This window comes from Malaya genurostris, chromosome 1 (genome assembly GCF_030247185.1).
Source record: "Malaya genurostris strain Urasoe2022 chromosome 1, Malgen_1.1, whole genome shotgun sequence".
In the NCBI taxonomy this organism is placed as follows: domain Eukaryota; kingdom Metazoa; phylum Arthropoda; class Insecta; order Diptera; family Culicidae; genus Malaya; species Malaya genurostris.
The window spans coordinates 102,837,677-102,848,926 of NC_080570.1; the positions used below are offsets into that span (position 1 = coordinate 102,837,677).

Sequence of the window (11,250 nt, forward strand, 5' to 3'; positions counted from 1 at the left end):
ATGCAAATCTAACATGGATAAGCCTGAATGCAATATAGAATATAGAGGTTCAAGATCTCAATTCTGAATGCCGTAATTCAGTTCAACCTTAGTAAAATTGGAAGAATAGTTCCAATATGAATCATTAATCATTAACAGTCGTCGGTCGTGCTTCGGCCCAGAAATTTTTTTGTTAGTCCGGCAGTGTAGATGGTAACCCTAGTCACTACTCAAAACTGCGCTTTTTTTAGTCACGCAAGTGGTTAGTTGGTTAACGGGTTATGATGTACACGGGATCTTTTGTTTAAGATTAAACTGTTACGTATATAATATGATAATACTCATCAACGACGTAGACGAAATTAAGTATCTGTCATATATTGGTATCTATTAAGTACTCGTTGTGCATTCTATTCGTGCACAGAAAATGTTCAACATAATCGAAAGAATTTTTTTTAACTAAGATCAATGCTTGTTCCTCATATGTGCCTAAGAATACACAATTGTAGGTCTGTGTGGTGAGATTGTCATGTAAAAACAAAGCATTAGACTAGACAAAAAGGTCGGAATGAAAATATTGATACATTTCTGTAAAATGTCACCTATCGGAGAATGAATAGGATCAAAAAGGGGCTTGATCCTTTTGTCTCTTTGGATCGGTTCGATGTAGCAATTCCGAGATGCTGGTGGGCAAATTTTGGTTAGTTTATGTTTTCATTTAATTTCGATTCAACATGTGGACAAAGATCAAATCTTTGCCTGTTTCGTAGAGATTTGTGACGAGCGATAAATAGAGACCTCACGCAAAACCGTTGGATCTGTTTTGACAGATTTCGATGGAAAATTATGATTGAGCATGGATGACAATTCCGCAATCCAGTGGTTTAACCACCCGCCGTGAAACCATGTTCAGTGGAAATCGAGAGAAGATCTGCAACGTTGAATGAAATCTTGTTGTTGGCATAGGTACGATCATTGTCTCTATTCGTTACCCACTCTATTGTTACTGTGTTGGAATAAATGCTCGGCACCGTTAGACAGAGATTCAGTCGTTTTTCAGTCAAGGACAATACAGATATCATAGAACAGAGGATCACAGTTCAGCGTAGGGAACAGGATCCATTCCTCAATAGTTCACACTTGAGAGCACTTAAGTCGCGCGCGCCTCCTTCGAATGAAGAAAGGAATATGTAAAGCAAAATTGAAAGCACGCCCTGGGCGCATTTCCCCGCACGTCCCATGCTTGTATGGTAGTCCTGGAGTGGTAACACGTGTTCTCACAGATTTTTTTTTAGTTTCTCCAATTCGTTGAATACACATGGTATCACCAATGAACTTGCTGTTCAAGAGTTCTTCAAATAACTTCCAACAAGTCCACATTTCTTTCGCAGTCGCTTCGTTTTTGCCGCCGAGCGGGAGGCGACACACAACGACCAACTGTGAGTAGTATGATTCTGTCATAAATTTTCTAAGTATCCGGTTCGAGTTGTTAGCTAACTGAAGTCCATATTGTGATTGTAGTTGACGATTCAATTTCAGACATCGATTTAGTTTCACGAAACGGTTGACAAAGTATGCGCCATTCGTCAGCGTCGTGCGTCCGTGCGTTGTCGAACTTACTTCCTTATCACTGGCAATTCAATATTTGCATGCATCTTCATTTCGTCTGCGCCACTGTCCAGGTCGATAAGCGTGGATTTGGTGTAATGATTGATAAAAAAATCGATAAGAGATTCACTTCCATCGGGATACAATCGAGATGATTGACTTGGAATTACGACAATGTTTAGCAGTTTGACAGTATTGATACCGAAATCGGAAGTAACTTATTGTATCCTAAATTTTATTTACCCAAACGGGCAGGCCTAGTCACAGAGAAATACAACTACTTTTATTTGCCTAACAGGATTTTTAGATAAAAATCTCAACACTAGAAACAGTATCATTGGAAAAAAAGAGAAAAATGTGCAATATTTCTGTTATACTGATGCGAAAATTTGAAGCGATTGCACCTATTCTCTTCTTATTCTTTGGGCCAACGTATTAAACAGAAATGGCCAATCTCACTCTAAGTAATGGTTTTACCTTTTTTATAGGTATAAAAAAAGGCAAAGAATTCGCTCGAACATTACAAAAGGTTAGGCCGGGAGGGCCGAGTATAATATACCAATCAATTCAACTCGACGAACTGATCAAATGTCTGTGTGTTTGTAGTGAATATGTATGTGTATGCAAAATAAAGAGGCGTAGATATCAGAGATGACAGGACCGATTTTGACCAAACTAGTTGCAAATGAAAGGTTTTCCTGGAGGTACACTGCGCAGCAAAAGTTTGGACTCAGTTAGGAAAATATGCTTGTTTATTTGGCATTTGAATCATCATCCTCAGACAGTTGTAACGGATTTGAGAATATCATTTAGAAAATGAGTACAAACATATCCGCTATTTGTGATATTTCTCTTTGCGTTACTTATTGGTTTTATTCAAAATCACTATTTGAGCTCGGTTTTCTTTCGGTATTTGCTTTGCTCTTGCCATTTTAGAAATTTTGATCAGAATCTGGAAGCAGCAATTCTAATGAAAATCCTGTTCAGTGCACCAATCGTCAAATTGTCTAGATTGATGTCATGTTTCTTGCAATTTAAATCTGGTGGGCTTCTAAGTCATTGGAGGACATTTTCAAGTGTCGATGCATCGAATCTGAGTTTAAAAAATAGCTGTTGCACTCCAATAGCATTATTTATCACAATGTTCATATTATAATATTTCGATAGAATAAATAAATGATATTTCGAAGAAATTATTCAGCAATCATTCATAAATATGCTGCCACACAAATACGTACATCAAAATGTAGAATGATGAATAAAATAACGAATAGAAAACTGAACGATTTTTTCATGTTTTCATGTTCATGAACTTTTGCAGGGCAGTGTATGTACGCTATTGTTTGTGTTTACTTTCTGAGTTATGCAAACTTTTATGCCAAAATTTGCAGATTTAACTTTATAAGGGGCTCTCTTCATTCAACCTATCAATTTCCGTCTAGCTTCAGAGAAAAGTTTTATTTGGATTGTTTTCTTCTTAGATGTTATTGATTGTCTTTTGGGATTATAAATTGAATGATAAAAATCAACTATTGCGCAAATCCGTGGATGTTACAAAGTTAACAACAGAGATAACATATATCGGTATATTTAATACATAGTAAAAACACTTGATATTAATATTTGAAACAATAAATTAACATTTTTCTCGGTAGCCGGCTACCCAGATCAACCAATATAACCAATTAATAATTTATAAAATTAAAAAAAATCGCGTGAAATCTGTTGACCATTATTTGGTGATTTAAAATGATTTTATAATAACTGTTTAGAATATGTCAATGCAATGAATCAACTATTTTGTCTAAATCCTATCCACTCGTTTATTTTGTGTCACGTAATTTCATTTATAAAAAATAGGGAAGTTTTCTATTCTTTACACGATAGTATTGCAAATTTTTCTTTAGTTTCCTCGAATAAGAGCAGTGAATCAAGACTACCCGGGGCTTCAATATAGCAGACTGGTGAAACGTTCACTCGGGAAGTCAGTGAGTTTAGTGGTGCATCCGAGCATCTTGAAACCGGAACATACTGAGTCGCGCGCAAAACCAATACTGAAATTTTTACTAACAAATATCCTTCTCCCGTGACACTTGTGGAGTGCGCAGTAGTATATACGGCCTCTAGTAACAACAAGTGTTGGACTAACATCCCTTCCCATTCCTTAGACGATCTACGTTCGGGCCAGGCCGGCGCCGGTACTGATCAATGAATTCTGGGATTACCAGAAGATGTACATTGAAGGATGATTTACCAGTCCCAGGTCGGATCATCTAGAAACTCCCTGTACAATTTCAGCTAATCCCGATCAGTAACGGAGTAGCAACCAGGGGTGGTCGCTCAAGCTCAAGCTCATGCTCAAAATTTGCAATTTTCGCTTTATATATAGGGCAGAGTTACATATACCAATCTTCTCAGCTCGACGAACTGAGCAAATAATTGTGTGTGTGTGTGTGTGTGTGTGTGTGTGTGTGTGTGTGTGTGTGTGTGTGTGTGAGAGAGAGATGATTGGACTGATTTGAAAGGTCTATTGAACCGAGATGCAATATCCTTTCTGATGGCTAGAACGAAAACGAGTGACGACTGACTACTGGTCGCCGCAGAGTGTGAACATTTTGAACATCTCGGTGTAATATCCAAAAAGTCGTTACATAAATAGTGTAAACTTTGCCTCTGCTTAGCGGTTCAAATTGAACTGTTATGCGGAGATGGTAGTTCAATTTGAACTGTTTTATGCACTGATGAGCCGAAGGCGAAACGTGAAGAAAGCTAAAATGAAATATGTGCTTTTCTGTACAAACCAAAAAAAACCCTAAATGTTCATGTCTGATATATTAGAAAGATCGCACTATATTCGAATTCAAAACCATATTCATTATTTATATTGATTTAAACTGCTTACAGAAATAATTGTTGGAAGAATATAACTTCTTAAATTCATAATTCAAATCAGATTGTCGAGATCAGAAAATATGTGTGACAAATAAATTAACTTTTTCTCGACTATGGCTTAACCGATTTCTACAAACTTCGATTCATATGAAAGGTCCTATGCTCCCATGCAAGGTTCCTCAATTTAATGTCTATCCGACTTCTTGTTCCGCAACTTCAGGATATGTGTAACAAATTTAAAATAATATCACTCATTTTCTCGTAGATGGGTTTTCCGATTTTCTCAATTTATGATTCAAATGAAAGGTTTTAAGATCTTCAAAAACTTTGTGTTTTTTATAAGATGAGAATTCCAGTTCAGGAGATACATGGTGATTAGTATAAAAATGTCAATTTCACAAAAATTGATCGGGTTTATCGGCCTCACAGATTTTGAGAGTCGATGGCCAAATATACTTTTTTCTGTTTCACCGGTATTCGATTATCGATTCCGGATGGTACCCAAACAAGTGATTTGGAACGCACCACGATTTCTCAAAAATGGCTACACTTAACTTTGAAAAATGTCGAATCAAATAAAATGGTTTACAATCACTTAGGTTAATGTAACTGACTTCGGTTACACCGATTTCCGGAATAGAGAAGCTCAATCGTTTCCCCAAAGATGTCCAAAATGATTTTCATTAGCAAAACTTCTAATTAAAAGACTTATTGACCCATACAAAATTGCTAAGATTTATCCGATTCCTACTTTCGAATCTGGAATTGCAGGGTGATGAGTTTTTAAATTTCAAACCGTCATAGAAGATGACGATAACACAAAATCTTCAAAGTTAGTTTTTAGACTAGTTAAATGTTAGAAAATGACACATATTGATCCCGAACAAAGCTCTGATGCAGATATTGGCATCTCTGAATAGGTCAGACCTTTCCAAAAAACGAGTGCATGAGCTGATTCGAAGGAGTGTGAACGTTGTAAACGCCGATTGATTTTGACCGATTTGTTAGTAAAAGCAGCATTGGAGGAGGAGGAAATCTAAATCAAACGTAAGCGTGTACGCTGGTATAAGAAAAGATAGCAACGAGAGCTGTAAAAAGTTCGCAAATGCTTCCGAAACTAAGTGTACAATAGTTAAAAGGGCTGAAAAGTGAGGATCGAAGTTTTTTAACGTTTCTACATAATACAAAATCGTGCACGCTACTTTTTTCACTAATAAACGTTTTCCATTGATGCATTTGATATGTTTCACATATTTTACCAAACTCGGCCAACCTACCCAAGCCCTTGGGTTGTTGGGCGAATTTTTTTTCTCCGCATTTGATTGTTAAAAACTATTTCCCTGATTTTTATTCAGTAATTAAAACATCCACATATATGCTCAAAAATTGTATCTACAAGACAGCGTAAACTGTTTATCAAAAAGTCTAACCAGAATGAGTACAGAAATTGCGGAAGTAAAACTTGGCGAACCCACTCCTGGGAGACCTTCGGAATGTTGCGATTCCCAAATTAGTAAATAACTCTTAAGCAGTTTACAAAGGTTATGAATAGCATTCCAAGCGTCCTGTTTTACCCAGCTCGTGGACAACTTGACAGCTCCCATACATCGAGAATATAAGGTTCCTTGGTTCCACAATGGCGTCGTAAATAGAATAATATTTGGAAATAACGTATATGTTTTTCGTCAATCTGCGATTTAAATTTTTTATTTAAATAAGTAAAATAAGTTTTGGTAGCATTTCTTGACATTAATAAAATAATTATGATGATAAGTTACTATGGTTTAGTATAAGTATAATTTTTCTCTTTTCATCAATAGAAGGTTTAAAAGTAGTTCATCACATTTTAAAGAACAATGAACGTGAAGTAATGTATTCTACTGAATCTTAAAGAACAATTTCCTTATCTTTATCCGAGTCGTTAGAAGATCATCCAATGATAACAAATACTCCTACCACTGGCTACTAATTCATTGATACGACTAAATACGTTAGGTATTCTTTAGTCACACACCAACACCACATTTCAAAAAACACACTTAATTTCTAGTTCTATCAATTACTATTAGTAGTTATCTTTTAGACCAAAAATAAGACGTTGGGCAGAGTGAATTAAAAGATTAAAAAAGAATTAAAATCTACGCATGTTTGGAGATTTATGACGTGTGTTATTGATGAGTTTATTGCTATGCAGCGCTTTTAGAAAAATTCGTAATATTTTCATTTCATTCAGGAGTTCTTGCGGAGTCACAACATGAAAATTACACTCCTTTTAAATATATTGCTGAACGCATACACAGTGACCGTAGATAACGTAATAAAGCACTGGTTTATCTTGTAATCTTTTTGTTTCATAATTCATTGCACCCGTATTGTTTAGGTACACTAGCGCCGTCCTGAATTCAGTGGAACACATATGAAACAGGCTCATTTCTTTCAGGTTGTGCATGGGTTGGTTTTACCATTTTTGGCAAAAAGTGTAGAATTGCTGGGAAACCGAATTTTGTAAGGAATATTTGAAATTTCTAGTGTTACGGAACATTCGAACTAACTCGACTGAAAGTAGTTTTAATTTATTGTTATTGTAGTGAAAATAAAATCACGGTATATTTTGAAATATTTCTCTATGTACGCAATTCTTCATAATTGATTTTATTCTATACGTAAACTCACAAGGTTGCCATATTCCGACTGTTTCCTTTGCAATTTCAAGTAAATTACAATTTCAATAATTGTTGTCTTTCCAATTTTTAGAAACTCGATTTACTTCAAGAATATTTTTTCATAACAAAAAAGAAAATCATTCATTTAAGGGTTAAAGCCATGAAGTTGGTATATTGCGATCTGCTATCTGCGCTTAAAACATTGTCTTAAAGTGCATAGGATTGGGAAGGAGAGTCAATTAATTGAAGTTTACATTCATCTTCGAGGGTTTGGGAGAGAAGGTTCGTAAAAGATCCACGTAGTCTTATATTTATTTTTAAAATTTAAGATGAAAATTATCTTTTCAATTTTGACAACTCAGCCAGAACAGTTTTTCATGTATTTGTAAAGATGTGATGTCGTCATTATCTTAGTTTTATTCAACGAAAGCAAAATTTTGTGAAAAAATAACCCCGTAGCCGAAACTTGAGCGTTCGCCTAACGTTCATCCTTTACCGGATTTCATATTTATTTCAACTCCCTTCCATCCGGCATCTTGAATAACTCAAAATTTATGGCAACTTTTAAAGATATCAAGATTACCTGTTAATCCCTTGGTTTTGGAATTCTCTTAAGATAATTAATATTTGAAATTGCGGACCAAAGTCTCCTCCATAAAAAAAAGTTTTTGAAATTTAAGGCTCTCCATACCTTTTTATCCAAGTACCTATAAGCTAACTTTACTATGGGACTTGAGCACGTGAATCAGATCCATGGATAAATTACACAATCATTCCCTTATTCTCAATAGAGTAGAAATGATTAAAATAGTCTATTGGCATGTATCATTTGGACATCGTATTGATTGTTGTTTTAACAAATTAACGTTAATCGTTGAATTGTTTCACTGCTGGGTACAATACTGTCACGATATTTTCGGCGAAATTTTCAATGGGTTCATAAAACTGAACTATTTTTAATGTGAATTTGAATTAACAACATTAAAAAGCCGATGTTTGTAATGATACATATAAGACTATAAGTCATCGTCAGATTTAATTAGTCTATGTTAATCACAAATGGAAGTCTAAGGATTCAACCGATCCGTTCTTAAGTAAAAGTAATTTCTTTCTACTTCTTCAAATTATTCTTAGAGAAAATCCCTCAGTATTATTATGCCCAGCGATTTTTATTTTTCTTTTTAACGAAGCAAAGGACACAGAAATACTATTCTCAAACGACGTAGGCATCCCATCATTCATTTCCTTTGAAAGACGAAACCTCCTGTCTGAAAAAAAATGAATTCAGTTTTTTTTCTCTTTCTTTTTCAAATCTTACACCGATCTTTCGTCCTGGTTGCCTCCTTTTTCCTTTCGTGATGGTTGGTGGGTTGGATGTTCTGAGATTTTCTTTTCGTTTGTGTTTTTTTTTATTTCAAGTTCAAGAAAAGCAAAAATTTCTGCAGTGTTCGCCCATAAATTCCCTTACCTAACCATAAATCACAGCAGTAGCAGAAAGGAAGAACCACTTGAGACGGTGCAGTACCTGGAACTGCAATCAGCATGGTCCCTCGTTTGAACGCAGTGCAATGCATGTAAACAGGTTCAATAAAATGCAAATCACATCTGGCGAACTAGGCAAAATTTTTCTTAGGAGGTGTGAAGTAATTAACTTCACTTTATGACCCTCACGGGTGTTTCGGGAAGGATTTCGACAGGTACGAAATTTTATAAGATAAAGTCAAGGTTTAAATTTATTGTTTCAGTTTATTGTTTTTTCCAGGCCGGAAATAATTTTCAAAATTTGTATACAACTTAAACGTTTCTTATACTTAACTTTCCCTAAACTAGGTTTAAACTTAACGTACATAAAAGTCACTGGTTGTGCTGTCGCCTAACAAATTCTGTTTCTCGCAAAGCATACCTCATACAAACTCCTAATTGCTACTAACAATGTTTCTTAAGGCACAAGCTAAACGATTACAGATTACATATTTACTTGGATTACCACTTTGACTCACCGTCCCACTACCGATGGGAGTTTGACTAGATTTCACATGTGTGCGTTTTTTTTTGTTGATCTCATATGCTAAAGACTAACAATTGGCAGTATACAGTAGTAGGACTTGCTAACCTTAGCCATTTTACTAGATAGTTAGTTGTAGTACAGTCTGTTTGTTTCCCGGATGCCACCAATGGCCAGCGGCGTGCGGCTGGAGTTCGAGACTTAGCTTTCCAGGCTGAAGTTCCAGACATCGCGACTGCCAATGCTGTAGAGCACTTTCGATACGGCCATCCGGAATTTTCGTTCGACACACAAGTCGTACGAAGAAGTTTTTTTTTGGCTTGCTCTGTAAGTAGATAAAAGAAGAAAAATCTTTAGATTCTTTTCTTCCAATTTTTTTTGTAAGACTATTTGTTTTTTTTTGTCGTTCTGAGCGAAAGAAAGCCCGAAAAAACAATCCCGTTCATTGGAAAAAGGACAGAGTGGAGCGAAAATTCGATACTAACCTCAAGGCGATTGTCGCAAAAAACAAGATGAAATTACTGCTGCTGCCACCAGGAGATGGCATCGAGAAGCTCTTCATCTTCGGGGTTCTGAGGGCTCATCTCCTCCGCGTAAGGATTTGGATACAGTTCCGTTTTGTACACCACCGGTTGGCTACCGACTGCGTGAATATAATTGTTGTTGCCACTGGGACTTAGACTAGTCATTCCGGGGATAATGATCTGATGGTGCTGCTGAGGTGGTAGATGATGTTGCTGAATGGAAGTCTCGGAGGTGTAGGACGGAGCTGGCGAAGTTGATGGATCAACATAAATGTCGTAGGGTTCATGTTTGAATGTAGTTCCACCCATCTGACTGTAGATAATCGTTCCGGAAGTCGAACTCTCCGATAAGTGTGACGGAGCGGGTGATGAAGCGGTTGAAGGTTCCGACATAGTGCCGTAATAGGAACTGGAGGAAGAGACCTGATTCAAACTCTTCTGGCTGGTATTTTCACTGTTTTCATCCAGCATACGCTGCAGGTTGCGAATGTACTCGACTGCTATGCGAAGGGTATCCACTTTGCTTAATTTTTTACTGGCACCACGACCTCCATTTGTTAAAGCGGTCACAACCGTGCCGGGAATATGTTGTCGTAGGTTAGCAAATCCGTTGTTGACCTGCTTGACACGGTTTCGCTCCCGAGCGTTTCGGCGTTGAACCGACACCGTTTGCTGGGGAGTCTGAGGATACGGAAGCCCACAATAGGCAAACTTTTTCGATGCACTTATCTTGGTCTTGAGACCGACGGCCTGCGGAAGACTGGTCACCATCATCGGGGCTGGAGCAATCGGTCGTTTTCCCTGATGATTCGTCGGTTTTTGTTGCAATAGAATACAATTATTCGGCAAAATATTGTGAATATTTTGTCCCAGAGCCATGCTTCTCACTACTGTTGCCATAAAATCACTGCTGCCTGTTTGCACGTGAGTGTTCCAAAATCCAGACGCACTGCTATCTTTCACTAGATCCTTTTTCGATCGCACTTTGCTTTGAACTGATCTTGAAACGAAGTCCAGAAAACCAAAATGTTATTTTTTATTCGTTTGCCTCAGCCAAAGCCCGCACTAGCACTGCTTGTTCCGAAAGTCTGTTGATGTTAAAACGATGGAGGTTACTCCCGAAATGATACCTTTTCGTCCTAAGCCCTTGCATTTTGTACACTCTCGCTCAGGTGCCTACTCCGGACGATCTAGCCACCAACACTCATTCATTCACTCACGCACAGGTCCCGAAGTCCTTTGCGTCTGTCTTTCGAGGCTAAAACACATGTGCAGCAGCAGCATAACCAGGATACCTCCACCACCCTCGCTGAGCATAAGCAAGCATACAGGAGGAATAAGAGAATAGAAAAATTCTCTCTCTCTCAGATTGCTACACTACTACTAGTGATGGCTTAAGTTTTAGGTTTATGCGAGCCCGAAGTTGAGCTGATCGGTAGCCGAACTTGGCGGCACGCGTGCCACTCGCCCGGCAAGTCGCATGGCTCAGCTGCCCTCGCATTCACTCACCTGCCCTGACGACTTCCACCATCAGTTCTCAGGCTGTCTCACTTCATCCCAACACACATGTGCACCGGAC

General features: G+C 37.4%; 1 protein-coding gene across 1 annotated transcript; it reads right to left on the reverse strand.

Moving 5' to 3' along the window:
- Positions 1 to 8,868: 8,868 nt before the first annotated feature.
- Positions 8,869 to 10,783, reverse strand: LOC131425282 (achaete-scute complex protein T3-like). Its single transcript, XM_058587040.1, has 2 exons — positions 9,633 to 10,783; positions 8,869 to 9,472 (listed from the first exon to the last, which is right to left on the reverse strand). The coding sequence occupies exon 1, from the start codon at positions 10,569 to 10,571 to the stop codon at positions 9,666 to 9,668; it is 906 nt and encodes a 301-aa protein (XP_058443023.1). The 5' UTR covers positions 10,572 to 10,783; the 3' UTR covers positions 8,869 to 9,472; positions 9,633 to 9,665.
- Positions 10,784 to 11,250: the final 467 nt, after the last annotated feature.